Consider the following 18,456-nt stretch of genomic DNA (forward strand, 5'->3'; position numbering starts at 1 on the left):
ATAAAATCAGAATCTTTGCCAATAGGGTCTGGGGCATCCATGACTTTGGTAATACATCATGACTAAGTTGAACTTACTCACTTTCTGTAATGCTATTTCAAGTGGGTACCTTATTGAACAGCCAATTCCCCAACTTGTGAATCTACTGATGTGTCAGACAGCATCAGTACACTCAGGCAACAGCTCATGCTGGCTGGCTGGTTGTACCACTGGGCTCCGTAGCAACTTTATCCTGCCTCTGGGCAGGATGACAAGCTGCTAGGTGCCGACGTCAAGGTCATTCATTGGTCTTCTTTGTGCTCTCAGACGTGGAGCATGATGGACATACTCTGAGCACTGAGTGTGAAAATTCTAACTTGACAACTTATTAACTCCTAAGGGTTCACACTATAGAACGTAAACAAACGTTATAAGTGAGGAACCTGAAGTTAGAGTATCCACCAGAAATACTTTTTCCAAGGGTAGTAGTCTTCTGATGGATACTTAAAACTGCAGATTCCTGACCCTGTGAATCAATACCAATGCAATGCTCCCTCCACGTGAAGGTGGATCTAAGGAGCGGACTTTACAATAGGAAGTCCTGCAGCACCAAGTGGGTAAAATTACCCTCTCTTTGGACTTGTGAACTAATGCAGTGGTGCCGGAGGAACAAAATGGAGAGATGCCTGCATGGCTGCTTGGCAAATGTCCAAAACAGGGACTCCCCGAGCTAAGGCGGTAGTTGCTCCCTTTGTCTTGGTGACATGAACCATAAGGCCTTCCCTTGGGTCATTCGTGGCCAGGACATAACACAGTTTGAGGACAATCCACTGTGGGAAGATCCAGTTTTGAACTGCCTTTTCTTTCTTTGTATTGGTGGGTCCAACAAAGTCCTCATTATTCACCTGTACTTCTTATTTTTACCAATGTAAAAGCTAAGGGCCCATTCAGGATCTAAGTATTGTAGCCTCTTGTCCTCAAAGGGATGTGGAGGACAGATGTCAGTGAGCAGTGTGGACTGCTCCATATGGAAGGGTGAATATCACTTTCATAAACAAGGATGCAAACCCCCTACGCAGCAGCTTGTCAGGGAATAAGACAGTATATAGAGGCTAGACTAACAATGCCTGCAGCTCACTGACGCGACATGCAGAAGAGACTGCAATGAGAAACATGGTCTTCAACGTTAGGAACCTTAAGGTACAACTGTGCAGAGGCTCAAGTGGAGCAGACATCAGGAAAGGGAGGCCTAAATTCATATACAGTGGGATAACGTTATTTTGTGAGGGCAGCAGAAAACGTATGTGAAAACCTTTTTAAAAATGCATCACATGGCAAAAACTGAATAACAACAGCTGTTCGGGCAAACGAATAAAGGCCGAAAGACCAATAAGTAACTTTTATTAGCAACCACAGCAAAGTTTTGCCAGGCCAAATGTAACATAAGCAAAACAACATCGTACAGCTTAATCTGAAGAGAATCACCCTGCTTTTCTAGTACAAGACAATGAAATTGAGCATCAGCAGACTGGCTGTGGAACAAAAGCGAGCAGCCAAGGTGTTGACCATCGATTCTGGTGGAAGCTGAGCTGGTTTCTCTCAATCTCCATTCATGGGTGTGTAGATTGCAGAAATACAGATGCCATACGCTGACCTGCTGTTGAGACAACAGATCATCCTGTTGAGGAAGCCAAAGAGGGAGGGTAGGTGCTGAAGGTCAGCAGTTCTGTGTACCAGACGGTTCTCACTCAATGAAGGGCCCCAAGTACCAGATGTGCTTTGAGCTGCCTGAATTTCTTTGGGACCCACTGTTCAATGCAAGTGGCAGGTATGCACACAGGTAGCCAGAATACCACCAAATGCGTAACCTTATCCACCAGAAACTCCTGAGGAGGAAACTCTAGAAACAAAAGGCATGACACTGAGCACTTTCAGAGGTAAAATATCTACAGCAGGCACAACCCATCGGACAAAATACCCTGTGCCACTTCCTGGGGACACTTTTGACCTGCCTAAATGACACTGCTGAGCTCATTTGCTGTCACACAGAGATGCCATGAAAGTGACTTACAGTCACGGCGAGCCTGTGAAGGTCCAACCACTGCACTAGCCTCCAGAGGGCACAAGACTCCACTGCCTGTTGCAGTTCCACATGGCAGTTGTGTTGCTGTCAGCACCTGGATTGACCTGGCCTTGGTAGAAGGTAGCCACTGTGGTGCTGCTCAATAGGAGACAGATCTCCAAATCATACAGGTGACCACCCCAACCTAAAGTGGATACAATGAATCATCAACACTATCTCCAGAAGAGGAAGGAAGAAAGGTTTGCCACATGTCAGGGTGGCAGCTAACATCAACCACTTTATTGGAGATATGAAGCCTATCCACATGGCATTCCCAATTCTTGGAGCATTTCAGGTATAGTTTCCACTGTAGGGCCCACATTTAGCAAGGGGTACCAGAAGAATACAGGATGCTAGGAGACCTGCTTTTTCAGAATCCTAAGCGTTGGGACAGTAACTCTTGCCTAAAACATTGCAATGATAGCCTAAATGTCCTGGACTCTGAGGAGATGGGTATGCCTTCATGGCAACTGTACTCAGCATGGTTGTAATTAATGAAAGCCTCTGGGTAGGTCGAAGATTGGACTTAAGCTCGGTGATGAAAAAATATTTAACAGTAAAAACTTTGCTGTCTGAAGGTGTCTTGAGACTTGCTTAGGGAGGCCCACCTTCAACAGACAGTTTATTAGAGTACAGGAATACATGGATTCCCGACCTACAAAATTGGGCAGCCATCATTGAAATGACCTGTGTAAATATATGAGATGCTGATGTCAGACCAAAGGCTAGAACAGCAATTTTAAGTGATCCAACCACTTAAAGCTGAGGTACTTTCTGTGGGCCTGCCAGATCAACACATGAAAGTATGCACCCTGCAAGTCTAAGGACACCATCTACTCCTCAGGATTCAAAGCCAACAGAGTCAAGAGTGTCATCCTTTTGAAATTCTACTTTTTGAGGAATGAGTTGTAAGGTCAGTCTCAAGTCCTTGTCCATCTTGGGGACCAGGAAGTACCTGTAACAGCAACCCAGGTCCCTCTTCACCTAGGGTACAATTTCGATTGCTCCCTTAGCAAACAACATAAGCATCTCTTGGGAAAGAATATGATCATGATTTGGGGATGTCTGAGCAAACCTGAAGGAACAGAAAGGTGCACAAAAACAGAAGGGCATAACCGTGTCAAACTATTTGAAGGATCGACCCATCTGGCACTTTATGGCGTCAAACTAGTATGACATAATAAAGTACCAGAGGGGTAGACAGAGCTGGTTATGGCCTTCTACTGGCACAATTAGCTGATGGAGGGAAAACTAAAGGGGCTTGGAGGCAGCTACACTGGCCAGGTACAAGAAAGTGGACTTCTGCTGCTGTTGGTGACCTCTTTCTGTACAGCTGTGCGTGGAGCCACACAAAGGCTGAACAAGTTGCACAGGCTGCCTCTGATGATAGGCAGAGCACCTTGAATATCCTGTGAACTTTAGATACTGTTGGTGGAACTGACAGGAGGGAGAACACAAGCACAAAGAATGAGCCATAACATTGCTATCCTTAAAACATCCCAGGGCAGAATCTGCCTTCTCATAAAGAAATTGAGGCCCAACAGGAGGCACGTCAATAAAGCTTGGACATCCTCCGAAAATCTGATTGCATGTATCCTGGCATGGTGTCTAATGACAACACCGGTGCTTATAACCCAAACAACACAATGTGTGGTTTCCAAGCCAGAACTCAAAATAAACTTTGCAGCATCCTAGTCATCCGGTACTGTCTGTGCAAAGGAACTTCTAAAGTCCTCCATCAAAGCTGGCCAAATCTCACTCGCTATGTTCCAGCGGCATAAGTGTAGCAACCCGAGAGACTCACTAAAGAATCGGAGCGCAACGATGCTTGATGAAAATACTCTTTTGCCTACAGGGTCTCTTTTCTTACATTCTATGTCTGAAGGAGTAGTGGGAAAAGGTTTTGGACTAGCTTTGCTCATACAGGCTTGAACTATAAGGCTTCATGGAATAGGATGCTTGTTTACCTAAATATCTTATCTGTTGCCTTCACATTGTCTAATAAGCAGCTGCCACATCTGTTAATTAATCTGCTTTCACTGTTCTGTTAAACCCTGGTTGTAACTCATCCACAGGTTACCAGTGAATAGATGGACCATGCCTATGAAAGATGCATGGTGCACAAGACACTCTCTGCATCAGTCCTAAGTGACGGCTCACATGTTTCATTACTCCTCTCAAAAACTCTTGGTTGTGCCTATGCTCCATTGCCCAAGAGCAGGCAGATGCTCTTCTTGGTTCTCATTTCCATTCCCAGCCCATCAAGGGTAAAAGACTCTGCCCATGCAAGTGCAAGCTGAGTGTTGTGCATGTGATAATGCAGAGTGCAACATATTAGTCGGATTGTTGCTAATGAAGTGGTTAATTCTTCAACAGATCCCTCCTTTTATAGAAAAGATGAAAAAGACACTTGTACCAACTCTTGTTGAGATTACCGTCAGTATCAGTTCAGAAACTTAGGTTTTCTTTGTAATCATAAATAAGTATGTAATCTCATAAATCCAGTTCCTTCTGCTATTCTCAAAGAGATATGTTCTGCTCTGACACTCAAATGGATTGACCGAATCAATCTTTTTTTTTACATGGTGCAGTCCTGGACTGTCAGAAAATAGGCCAGGTGTCTCCTCTTCTTTTAATAAATACATTTTAAAAAAAACAGGAGCATTTCCTGATGAAATAATAATCAGTGGACATAGAATTTTCTGACCAAGTTCGCAGCATTCAGTCTTAGATGAAACACAAACATCTCGAGCTACACACAGTGAACAAAAGGTCGTCTTGATTTCCCCATGAAACTGACCAAACCATGTTTAATCTTGGCTTAACAGATTTATGGTATAAGACTTCTCTTAGTGCACTTATGGGATGAGAAGTAACCCTTCATTGTGGGATCACCTTGAACAAGAATTTGAACCTCCGAGCATACATAGGCCCTCATTCCGACCCTGGCGGTTTCAAACCGCCAGGGTGGAGGGCAGAGGAAGCACCGCCAACAGGCTGGTGGTGCTTCCCGGGCCATTCTGACCGTGGCGATAAAGCCGCGGTCAGAAAAGGGGAACCGGCGGTTTCCCGCCGGTTTTCCCCTGGCCCAGTGAATCCTCCATGGTGGCGCTGCAAGGGATTCCGACCCCCTTCCCGCCAGCCTGTTCCTGGCGAGAGGCTGGCGGGAATGGGTATTGTGGGGCCCCTGGGGGCCCCTGCACTGCCCATACCACTGGCATGGGCAGTGCAGGGGCCCCCTAACAGGGCCCCACAAAGATTTTCACTGTCTGCTTAGCAGACAGTGAAAATCGCGACGGGTGCTACTGCACCCGTCGCACCCCTGCAAATCCGCCGGCTCCATTCGGAGCCGGCTTCCTCTTTGCAGGGGCTTTCCCGCTGGGCCGGCGGGCGATCTTCTGGAGATCGCCTGCCGGCCCAGCGGGAAAGTTAAAATGACCCCCGCGGTCATTTGACCGCGGTGCGGTGTTTGGGTGGTTTCCGCTCGGCGGGCGGCACCCGCCGCCCGCCGGGGTCGGAATGACCCCCATAAACTTGATGGCCAAATGGGCACTGTTCCAATGCATACTTTTAAATTCCCTCAGAAGTAACCATCTGTGTGGTTAATTCATTAGATGGCAGGATGAAAGCACAGTCAGAAACGTTGAGATCCTAGGAGAGCTTAGACAAATTCTGTCAGGTGCATCCTCTCTAAATTAACATTATAGATTTATCTGTGGAGAACAAAGATCCCGTGGCAGGAGCCTTCAGCTTCACAGTGTACAAAACAGTACGTAAAAGACAAGCTTGGGTCCATAAAGACACTTCAGGGAGAAAGATGATAGGAATCCATCATAAGAGGTAAATCTTTGTTTTTAATCCAAAGCAGTCATGGTAGGCCAAAATGGTGACTATGCCAATAAAATATGTGGTTGCTTGTTTACCCACCACTAAATAGAGTAGAGCAAGGGTCTCGACATTTTTCTGCAATAAGAGCTACTCAGGTTCAATGAAAATCACCCCAAGCTACTAATATTATTAGTATAGTGAGAACATCAGACAAGATTGCATTAGTGGCCACTTCATGCAAGACTACAAGCAGTGATCAACACAGGCATAGTTGCCACCAGAATTGTATGTGTGTGTGTGTGTGTATATATTATATATATATATATATATAAATAAATAAAAGTCGATAAATCTGCAAAGCAATGGCTAATACGTGGCACCACAAGCTAAAATAAGTAATAAGACTTCCCAACAACATGATTTATCACTAAAGCATTAAATATATTATGGAAATTCAACTATTTATCTCCAAACATCAGCTGATGTGTTCTGAAAATACACACAATTATTTCTCGAATTCAAGCTTTTCTATTTTGGGATACAACAAAGCAAAGCGTTCTGATTTGGTAGGCGGGCTGCACGCAAGAAAGCTACTTATAGCTGGACAGCTACCAGTAGCTCACAAGCTCATTTTTGGAGAAGCCTGGGATAGACACTACTAGGAAATGCCACACGGATTACGGTACTAAAAGCACAACTTCAGCTGAATGGTGCTGGCCATCTGGGTCCAGTGTGATGCCAATGTTCTCTTCGGTTTCTAATTGAAATAAGAATGTAATGTTTATCAGTGCATGCAATTAGATTAGGGATTATGACCAGGTGTTAATTACCTCCTCGTAACACCTGAGAGGATTTACTTCAACCTGAGACCTTATGTGTAAAAATTAAATAAATATTAAAATACTTGATTTGCTGTTAAACGGAAAGAAGGTGCTTGAATAAACATGGGATGTCTACTTTCTGCTCGCAATGAACTATTACAGAAAAATTAAGAACAACATAGTTATGGCCATTAAATATGATCCACGTCATTAGCTGCCCAACAGTTCACTCTTTGAATTAGAAACATAAACTGTATCTTTCAAGATCCACCTTCAAAACTCCCCACCTCTGTTCAATATACCTCAGCCCCATATAACTGCCAACTACAGCAATTCTGATGGAAGTTAACAACAATAATGAGCAACTAAACTAACCATTCTGTCAAATCAAGCACCGTCTACCCTTCTCTTGTTTCAGCCTTATGTTATCAATGTCGATAACTCCCATGTCCCTATGCTAGTCCTTAGTCTAAATATGCTCATCTTTTACCCTGTAAGGGCTCCGCTGGGGTTTGAAAATCTCTACCACTTGTCTTGTACTTCGTGTGGAGCATCTGTAATTTTGATCATAATACTGAGTCCTTATTTGAAAATGTAAAACTTACAGTTACTCCACTGCCCGTGGTCCCTTGTTTACAATCTAATCTTTTGATTCGGAGGTTAAAGTAGGTTTACAGATCGGTTACAGTCCCGGAGAAGACTTACTATTTTACCACTTTTTTTTTTTTTAAATGTGCTGTTAGCAATCCAGCAGCCTAAATGCTAAAAGCTTTTTTGGGTCCCTATGCACAGATATTCACTAAACTGATCCTCCAAGAAATACCTGCTTGGTTGGTTGAGAAAAGCCCAGTATCTGTAGGTCAAAAGGGTTCAGGTAGGCTCTGAATAGCAGAGAGGCGCCATCATTCAATGTAACGTGCTTTAATAACTACTGCAGTGTGTTTGACAAAGTTGACCAGGGTATTGTGTGGTTCAGGAACAAATCTGGAGTTACTGAAAGGTATCCAGCAGCTTCACATGGGCATGTGGGGAGAATTTGGGAACGGGAAGCCTACATAACCCAAAGTCCCCACAAAGGACATCACTGATTTAGAATCGATATGCTGTGTGGGGGCATGTGGGATCCATTCATTCCAATCAAAACTGACCATGATTGTAAAGGGCAAGCTAAGCTAAGAACCGCGATCTTCACACTTAAAGTTACAGGAGTGGCCAGAAGTCTGTTAAAATATGCCAGCTTTAAATGAAATTCACAGTGGTAAAATCATTGTTGTAGTGATGTTATCTCTTCAGGGGGAATAGACGAACTTCAAAAACTGAAGTAAGGCACATGTACAACTGTTACTTAAGTTCTAACTTGTTTATACAAAGGTGGTGGAATAGTCTTACTGAGTATAGCTTGGTATTTCAGGAAACCGAAGAAGTGACAATTGACTATTTACGTCACAAAAGAGTTTTAGTTTCACATTATAAGATCTAGTTTTACCCAAGAACGTTAGATTTTTTTATATATATCACCACTCCTCATCCACTGATCTGTTGTTGTGGCATTCACATCACTCCAGTATTGGAACTTTCATAGATTCACATGCTTGAATACTTCCCGTCGTCGAGATGGGAGTCCCCGGTGGAATATAAAAACTAGGCCTAAAAATGTATGCACACAATACATGGACGGTGTCAGATGAGTCTTTGAGAGCCTTTTGAGAGGAGTATGCTGCGCAGATGGATTTAAAGGCAATGTAGATGGTCTTTGTCTCTTCGTTGGAAACATTTTAACAGTTGAAGCCAAGAAACCAGTTGTTGTCGATGGGGGCGTCGACAATATCATCGTCGCTAGAAACATTGTAGCCGATTACGTTGAACCGTCAACTAGAGCGTCGTCGACTGAGGCGTCGTCAGAATCATCATCGACGGAGGTGTCGTCGACGAGGCAATCGTCGCTGGGAGTGTTGTTGGCGAGAAAAGCGTCGATGAGATGGGTCGCCCCATCGACGAGGAGGATACAGTCGTCGACGAAGATCCTGCAGCCGCTGCCGTCGACATGTATATAGTGACTACAACAGGCATTACCGTTGAAACAGTAGTCGACAAGGGTACCGTCGACGATGGTGGCGTCAACGGTGCTGAACTAGGCTTCTAAAACTTGTGAACCACTTTAGGAGATGGAGTAGCCGGTTCAGAAACAGTCTTTTTTGCTGCTTTTTTGAGGGGATCTGTGCCTGCTTTCTTCTTCTGTGGAGAGCCATGACTCCTAGCAGAGGCTCCTGCTGTCTTTTGTGCCATTTTTCTAGGTGGCTTTTGAATCTCAGAGCTTTCCTGTTTTCTCTTCACAGGTGTTTTAGGGGCAGAAATAGAAGAAGAGGCACTGTCCCCATCAGAGGCAGTGTCCAGTCATTACCTCTTTGAAGCAACAACAGCAGACGACCCTCCCTGCCCTTCAGGGTCTTAGTAGAAAATGTTCTGCAGATTTTGCAGTCCTTAGTCTTGTGGTGGGGGTATAGGCAGTAAATACATTCCTCATGTGGATCCTCCACATATAGTCTTTTCTTTAAACATGAGGCACATGTCTGAAAAGGACTTTCTTTGGTGACTCTGACACGGCTGCCAGTTTGAAGCACCAGAAAGAAAAGAAATGTCCAAAAGCTGTAGAAACAGATCTTCTTAAAGAAAATCTTGAGCAGAGCTCAAAGGAGACTCCTCAGCACAACGTGCTGTGGAAAATCTGAGGGAAGGCAGCTCCTCACAGGAGGTTCTAAGGGGGTGAGGCAATCTGATTGGTTGAAGTTTGAGTTTAGGTCTATTTACTAAACGACTATGATGGGATATTCTATGGAGGCCTAGTCAATGTATTGTGTGCATTCATTTTCTGGCCTAGTTTTTATATCCCACCAAGGACTCCCATCTCGATGACGGGGAAGTATTCAAGCATGTGAATCTATGAAAGCTTCCAATACTGGAGAACTACAGTTACAGGTAAGTAACTTATTTATTTTTCTTCCGCCCACCACACCATGGGACAGTCTGTGAGTGATAGCCTTCTGTTTTTTTCACAAGGAGCACATATACACAAAGTAGTTCCTTTCAGTGCCAGTAAATAAATACTATGCAACGTGAGTTTTCTGAGATAAAAAAAAGTTTTCATTTTAGCCATTTTTTTGTTTCATTGTTGCCAGCTGAGTAAACAATAGAGCTTTACAAAAACCCTGACAAAATATGCACTGACAAAGCCATTAGGCAGGCAGCCTAATCCAGAACTGTTGAATTCGACAATGATTGTTTTTAACATGTGAAGGCCATTCGCGTTTTTGAAACTGCGCGTCTAAGCCAAAGGCTGTGAAAAAAAATTGCTTTCATGTCCTGTTACTGACAACTTCTGAGGATCATCATTTTGCATTCACAAACATACACTTACATGCACATTTGTAGCGATCGCAAACATGTTGCAATGTGCAACTTCATGATTTCAAAGGTTTAAAATAAAAAACTAAATTGGTAGTGACTATTTCAACTCACCGGAACTCGGTCTGGATACTTTGCTCTAATTTTTGCAGCTTCTATACATCTGTGTTCTGTAATAAAATGCAATCACATTTATAAAAATTAACTACACATCCAAGCTGCATTGATACATTGTCAACTTAGTATCTATCACATGTGAACAGATGGTAAGCAACAAGTTAAGTTTTATATTTCAATTATTTATTTTGTAATGATTAAATTCTGCAGAATTTAAGCAGTTATGTAAGTGGCTTAGCACATTCGGCACACAGACAATGATGCAGGCTTCCTACATTTCTATATATGCATAGATATTCAGACTCTTGCAGTGTATCTGAGTGAACATGTGGTAGTGAACCTGTTCCGATGTACATCAGCATGCACAAAAGGCCTAAATTCCCTCTGGAACCTAGCTCCTATAAATCTGTATGATAGGCTATGTCCCTAAAGATGGCACATTTATGTTCTTCATTGTGTGATACTTACAGTGGTGTATGTCTTTTCAGGAGCTTTGTCTCAATCAGCAGGGGAAGTGTTGAATGTTTTGCACCTTAGACAAAGGGACATTCCCCTCTCCTCTTGTAGAAATGATCCATATTTTAGGGTTCTATTTGACAATTCTACATAAAGGTATACAAGGCGTTGCCTAGAATTGCTCTGGTGTAGCATTGTCCCTTTAAAAAAGAGTAAATACTCTTGCTGGGTCAATTCGAGCATACTAAGACCTCTGCAAAAGAAAATGTGTTACTAAATGTGCACACACCTGTGTACAGTTGTATGTGAATATTTTAAAATTAGGTTTATTGAGCAATTAGTTCCTTGAGGATTTGGGGTGTTTAAAGCTTTAAGCCAATGCCAATTGGATGGGTATAATTTGATGCTGCAGTTTATATACAGATGATCGTGTTTGGGATGTTGACTACTTTAAGTGAGTCTTGCAGAAAACAAGCTGGAGTGTAGTGTATCTTTAGGTGTTTTATAGACTTCCATAGTTTCTTCTTCACAACTTATTCTTGACATGTAATCATATGGGGAGAAGATATGGCCTAAAGGCCAGAGCTGCTAACTTCTGAACTGGACAGCCAGGTTCGAGTTCTGTTGTAGGCCCATCATCCTGTGATTCTGGGCAAATCACTTTTATTTCCCCGTGCCTAAATAAGAAAATGTAAGCTGACCGCCTGTTAAGTGCCCTACTGCCCTTCAACCAAATTAAAATATTTTATTCAACTTAAATCTGATCTTCAAATCAGCCAACCAGAGAGTGTCTTTGTAGTGTATGTAGCCATAGAAGTGACTGGTCAGAACAGAACTGCTACAGCCTTGCAGGTGATACCTTTGCTAGAAGTCTGTATATGTGTTATGGTCTCTTTCTTTCTGTTCGAATTATTTGCCCAAATACAGGTCCTACAGTAGGCAAATATGTTGCTTTATCAGTGGCTGCTTGGCTATTAATACAAATGCAAAACTTTTGCAATGTGCATAGGCTTTTAAAAAGCAAATAGATGATGGGTGGAATGCATGCATTCATCTCAGCCACTGAACATTATTCAGGACGCATTTCAGTCCATTGTTTTTGCTCTACGATAGACGAGCCTCATGCAGATGAGATCTGGTTCTGCTCCAAAAAGAATAGTCATATCCAAACTGCAATGGCAGGTCTCACCTAAATGGGAACACAGGAACATACTCATCTTCAGAGGATGGAAGACGAATGACAGGGAATGATTCAGACTGGTGAGGTGTGAGAAAGACGATAGTGTATGAGATAGAGGACTTAGCTATGGGAATACTAAATGGCTATGTAGAGATCCACCACTAGGGGATGTCGTAGGGCCCACAGAAAAGCAACTGAAGCTTTCACTACTAGGGTGGAGAGGCACTTCTAGGCTGGAAAACATCTGCGCACTGGCATAAAATGTGTAATTGAAGAAACAAGGAAAGACATTAAAAATAAAAGAAGATGTAGGTGAAAGATAGTGGAAAATGAAAATGAAGAGAGAAATCAGAGCAGGTGAAAAGAAAGTGAATGGGATAGCAAGGGATTAGAGAAATCTGAAGCAGTGGTAAGAGAAAAAGAGATCCAGGTGAAATACGTGGAAGATTTATAAGATGGGAGGGTATGATATTGAGAAAAGTGAGAAATGAGAGTATGAACAGGAGCGACGGAAAGATAGAGAAGGGGGATAACAGAATGGGGAAATAAAAAAGGGAGCGATGGGGGGGAACATACATTTTTAGCATTCGCCTTATTGTGCATCATCGGTGAGGTGTGGCTGGATTCCAGTGCCACAGTGAGCATGCAAGCCACATTTGGGCATACACATCGGACTTGAGAGTCTCACTTAGAAAAACAAAAGCAGCAATGGTGGGGGTGCTCAAATTAAGCTGAGACACCAGAAAATACTCTAGGCTTGGACAGTGGAGAGAGTATGTTACCAGAATACTGTTGTCAGACCATCGTATGATACATTTGGCCAGTCTTTAATATTGTTTACAACATTATCACCTCTTGGAGTTAACAGAAACTCTTCACTTGAAGCCATATTTTTCTAGCTGATATTGGAACAAACGATTTAGGTTAGATGGTATTTCTGACATAAAGCCGAAGAGACATGACCTGGTACTTCGAGCTGGGCTGTTCATGGAGTAGGAACCGGGATGACTTGCATACGATTGCCCCCAGTCTGGAATGGCATAGTGAACAAAACGAATATCCTGGAATGCAGCTCAGAGTAATTACCAGTGGATTAGATTAATTCAAGTAGTCCCCCGCCACTTTTTTTTGTTTTTATCAATTAGATTTTAGGAGAGCCAGTAACTTGACGTATTTTTATGCCACTATAGTTTTACCTGGAGGGCAAAAACCTCCGTTGTGAAAAACCACAGCAAATTAGTAACACCGTTCTTTAAAAAACGAACAAGGTACTGTGACGTGCGTTGGAGATTACGATAGACGGATGTACTATATGTTGGAGCACCAAGCTGCCTGTGGGTTCCAATAATTGTGTCTGCACGGATGTGACATATGTATATGTTTTAAGAACTTATTTACGCATGATATCAATAGATAAGATAGTGTGGGATTCCCTCATACCTCACGTAGGTACACGATTTCCAACCAATGTGAGGAACACAGGACAGCACTTTGGCAAACACGTTAGTCAACAACTTCTATTAAAAAAATAACTAAACTAATGCAGCGGTGGGCTGAATGCCCACTGATCCAGCCTGAGTCCACTTTGCAAGCCATTGAAAAAGTAACTGCATAAACCTGCGTCAGTATATCCTGTTATAAGCGTCACTTACAGGAAACCACTGGGGAATCGCGAGTCTGAAAGTTCAGTTTCGAGATGCACAGCTCTGCGTCTGAACTAATGCAATCATGGTTTCAAAGTGTCATTGATATTCAGGTATTAGTCTACGTTGGAGTGCGAGTTAAAACATACGCAGTTTTATCCTGAACTCTTTCTTGCATAGCGAGCTAAAGCGTACAAAAGCTTGTTAGCACATCATCAAAACAAATTAAAGGTACTGCTGGGCCACTTTTTCTGATGGACAGAATCTGTGAGTGACACGGAGTTTGAAGGGTGTGTGAGGTACATGTTGAGAGGCCGTGGGAAGGCAGGGTATGAGGATGCTGGCGGAGGCAAGCAAAGCTGCAGCTAAAGGTATAAGGTAAGCATCCTTCAAATGGGTCCAGTAACTGGGTGGTTTCACAGTGCCAAGGTGTTGCCTTAAGACTAAAGTCTCAATTTCTGAAACCACACCCCATGTGCGCCATGGTAATCAAAAGAACCCAAAGTCAGCAAACGAAGGATCTATAGACGAAAAAAAAGTCTATTGCAAACAACTTTTCTCCAAGAAAACCTTTCCAAATAAAAATAATAAAAAACTCACTACCAGGCTCCAAACCCTCATTTCCACAGCAAAAGATGTTTGCAACACATCTACTATCAAAGAGGCCTCAAAAGTAGAACATTCTTCAAAGTTGTCAAACCATGCATCAACAAGAGCTGTACTCCTCAATACAAAATTACCCATACAAATGCAACACAGTCAAAAAAATTATTAAAACGACTGACAAAGCCAGAAATAAAACTGACAGCACCACACCAAACATGGACGACTTACTGTACTCCTAATTTCACTACACAATTTACTTAAGTGGACAACCTTCAAACAACTCAAGCATGGTAAATATTTCGATATTCTCAACACCTTCAATGTCACCAATTACCAAGAAAATGTCATCCCTTTTCAATGAAGGTACTTTCCAGCAAATATCTCGCAACATTCAATTTTTAAAATTCATACCTGTAGCAGCAAGAAAATTGAAAAAAGCAATTTATGTTCAGTTACATGAAAACAAATCGCCACCCTCCTACATGACTAAACATTAGGCTTCAGACGTGGCACAGCACACAGGCAGCAACCATAAGTGACACCATCAATATTGTCCTGGTTCTCCTGTATCTGTTGGCTTCCTTTGACGCAGTCCACCATCATGCACTAATGGACACCCTATAGCTATGCATGAGATTTAACGACAGTGCTAACGTAGTTTATATCCTACCAATCCAATAGGCATTCGTTGTTTTAGATGAACTCGCCCAGATCACAGTGGATTGCAGTGACCTGCAATGAGTCTCAGGGTTCTATCTAGCACATCGTCAGCCTCTACACAAAACCACTTGGCCTGCTCCGGGTCGATCATAACATCACAGTACACCAGCAAGCCACCGAAACCCAGCTCTATCTAAAAGGGTCTAAACGAGCAGCAACTCTGATATTTCAATAAATGTCTTGCCCTTACCCAAACCTAGATGTCAAGGGCATCCCTAAAACTGAACATCACAAAAAAAGCAATTTTTCCATAATCATGAAAAACTAAACCAAAGAACCGCTTGCTCATGCCTGCCTTGCCAAAATGAAACTGGTAAGTTTCTAACCATGACGTATAGAATACTTGTGCAGAGCCACCGGTAAGAAACGCTTTTCCTTCTGAACACATGCTACCAAGAAAAAACAGAAGGCATTACACTAACTATCCCTACTCCACCAAGTGAAGCAACGCTTTCCAGAAGTAAATTTCAGGTCAACCATTCAAGCCTTGGTCCTCTCACTTAAATGTTGGCAACACCTCCCTTCTCAACACTCATCTAGCACTAGTGAAAAGGGTACGACATGCAAGAACGGGACTCAAAATAATGAAAGATGACTCCATCATATCACTGTCTGAGAACTTCTCTACAGTCCCAGCCTGCACCACGTTCACCATCAGCCTGATCACATAGAGGCAGCAACATATAGCATACAACCTGCCAAAAGAAAATAAACCAAAATCTTTGTTGGCCAGGGCAACGAGTAAACTCCAAAAACACAAATATCATAAAAACAAGGATTCTCAGCCTGCAGACCTTGAATAATAGGTTTGCATGTTTGACCCACCCATAACTTCTCCATTTCAGAGAAGAGCTGTAAGCCCATCCCTTCAAGAGACAACTTGTCCAACATCAGCTGAACGACCTGGAGCCCACTTGGACTACTCCTGAAGAAATCCTTCGGCCATTATCTTTTTGTTAATCTCGTACTGTTCTCACCAACCTGTGCAACGCTTCAATGCTGTCCAGCAAGGTTTGCCAAATACAAATATAAATACATACAATTACCAATTGGGGGGGGGGGGGGCAATGAAGCCCCAAACAAGGACATACGTTGAAGTGTCGAAGTACATCCAGTGTTGCAGCCCTACAAATCAACTTTTAGCATGTGGTTAATACATTTATGTTTATCATTTTGAATGCCCTGAGGCAGGCAGCGTTGGATCACTACCCTTAAAAACAGAGCTTCAAGTTTCCCTGGTCCGTGTCTGTGTAGCTCATCCATCCCAGTCTTTGTATTATGGGAACGGCAGTTGTGATTTTATAATGGAATAATAGAACAAATCCCAGAATGCAAAGAAAATATACCTGGAATTGCATGGAATTGCCAAACTTCAGAACGCTGGAAAATGCATCTGTATTGATGCTATGAGGGTCTTAGTATGTTATTAAGAGACTGTTTTGTAGCTCTAGATAGAGCCAGGGTTGCTATTCTGTGGTTGTGTTTGGCCTGTACCAGAAACATGAGTTGTAAAGCAGTCATGTGTAATCGAACTATGTGCCATGTAGGCAGACAGCATGTGCGGTGGCTTTAAGTGGGCAGAGAGATTCGGTCAGTGCGTAACCAGGCTAGACATAATGTATTCATGCCAGCAGGTAATATATTTCCCCTTTGCCCCTTCTACCCAGTTAGGTCTGTTTCAGGATTAGAACTCTGGCAGATACAATAATCCCCGAACTAAAACTGATGAGCCCTCTGCACACCACTTGTTATCAGGCTGCGGGCCCTTGGGTCTTAAGTGATTTAGAGAGTTTCTACTGAACCCCAGTGGCAGTCACACCTCATTCCTATATCACTGTAAAACAGGGATATGTGTTATGGTACGGCTGCCGAGGACAGCGGCAGGGGCCAAGTCACTTCCATGGAATGAGCTTCTCTAGACAGCGTGTCTGGATGTCAAGACTGACCACTACATAAGAGTTCAGCTGAATTATGGGAAGGGCAGCCACTGAAAGAGTGGAAGTGTTCTTCTCTATCAGTCTGAGCCTGCTATGGAAGGAAGGGATGTTTACAGAAGTGACTTTGCAAGAAGAGGGTAAAGTGACTTCACGTGCTTACAATGGAAAACGGCTTGCGAAGATTCTGGTGAGCAGCTTTGGTGGCATTGCTACCACTAAAAAGACCCTGGCCACAGGACAATCTGAAGGATTTACACTGACCTTTGTTATCACGTGGGTCTAATTGGAATGGCGACTTCTTATCCGTTGTTGTTGTGACACTTTCAGCTGCCTCTGGATTTCTAGTCCACTTACTGCAAGCTTCGCTCAAGCACCAGTAGATCACGATACCCGTACAAGGTGTTTCCTTTGTATACTCGTACTTGTATCTTTATATGCCTCATTATAAAACAAGGACTAAAAGTGCCAGAATACAAAAGCTCAGCTAATACTTATGGTATTCGTAATTTGAGGGATGCCTGTGCTTGTCTGCGAAGTATGAGCCTGTAAGTGATTTGTGCCCTAACTGTTTTATCGTCGGAGCCTGTATGTTCTTTGCCTCCTGCAAATCAGTTGTGCCATCTATAGCCACAGCCTGTGGGTCTTCATAACCAAAACGGTGTCTATCAAGTCCTTCGCATGGGTATATAAGAATGTCAACAGACAACCGCTCTGCCGCACCACTTTTTCAGATAAGCGTTTTGCCCCCTCTCCAAATGGGCCTGGTACACATGTAGATAAACACCTGTGCCACCGCTAATCTGAGAATCCCAGATAGATGTGCCTGCCCCCCCCCCCCCCCCAACACCCCTCCCCACAACCACCACCCTTCAGCCGACCGTCTGTCAAGCTCACAGACTGATCGTCACTACAATGGTCCTTTGTCAGAACGAAAAATCACCCGAAGTTAAGCATTGGTTGTGTTTCCTACCCGGAATAAAAACTTCGGCTACCTATCTCGGACTGCCCCAGGTAATCGACAATTTATCTATTACTTCGTTGCAGGTACTTGACCCCAGACACCTGTCAGCACTGCAGCCTTCCCTCCCTCGCCCCCTTTCATGCACTGCCTCCTCATTGCCTCGCTTCTCACCGAGAGAGTGGTCCTCCTTAAACATCCACTTCATGGTGCGGGTGGGACAGGTGGAGACCGCAGCTGTTCTGGCTCTGACAGCGACAACAACAACAACAACACCGACGGGCCCAGCTTCCTCTGACGTAGCGTGAAGCGTAGGGGCGGGCTTCCGCTGCGTCACTACGAGCTAACATCCTCCTAGTGGCGGAGCCTCGCAGGTGCTAGGGTTGCCGACAGCTCCAATGGGCGCGTCTTAGTCAGAGTGGGCGTGGGCGTGGCTACGAAAATAGAAAGCAAAGAGATGGAGCAGCGAATGAGGACGAGGAGGGCGTGGTCAGTGGGAACCGAGACAAAGTAGTAGACAACGATAATTTTTTTATTTGATTTTAGTCTGGTACTAGTATCCACGAAGAAGATGGGGCAAACCATTGACAAGGTGTATAGCCTAGATTTCTGAAGATAAATGATGGTTTTAAAATGATCAGTCACAAGCTCTAGTGTGCTGTGGATGTCAATTCTGTCAGGATCGGA

At 43.4% G+C, this 18,456-nt stretch overlaps 1 protein-coding gene across 1 annotated transcript in view; it reads right to left on the reverse strand.

Moving 5' to 3' along the window:
* The window catches only part of GABARAPL2 (GABA type A receptor associated protein like 2), a 32,564-nt gene extending 14,432 nt beyond the window's left edge, over positions 1 to 18,132 (reverse strand). Inside the window, exons 1-2 of the mRNA XM_069217517.1 lie at positions 17,944 to 18,132; positions 10,267 to 10,322 (exon numbers count right to left, since the gene is read on the reverse strand). Coding sequence (XP_069073618.1) covers positions 10,267 to 10,322; positions 17,944 to 17,977 — 90 coding nt within the window. The 5' untranslated portion in view covers positions 17,978 to 18,132. The remainder of the gene's footprint in view (positions 1 to 10,266; positions 10,323 to 17,943) is intronic.
* Positions 18,133 to 18,456: the final 324 nt, after the last annotated feature.

The sequence above is a fragment of the Pleurodeles waltl genome, chromosome 12 (assembly GCF_031143425.1).
Source record: "Pleurodeles waltl isolate 20211129_DDA chromosome 12, aPleWal1.hap1.20221129, whole genome shotgun sequence".
NCBI lineage: Eukaryota > Metazoa > Chordata > Amphibia > Caudata > Salamandridae > Pleurodeles > Pleurodeles waltl.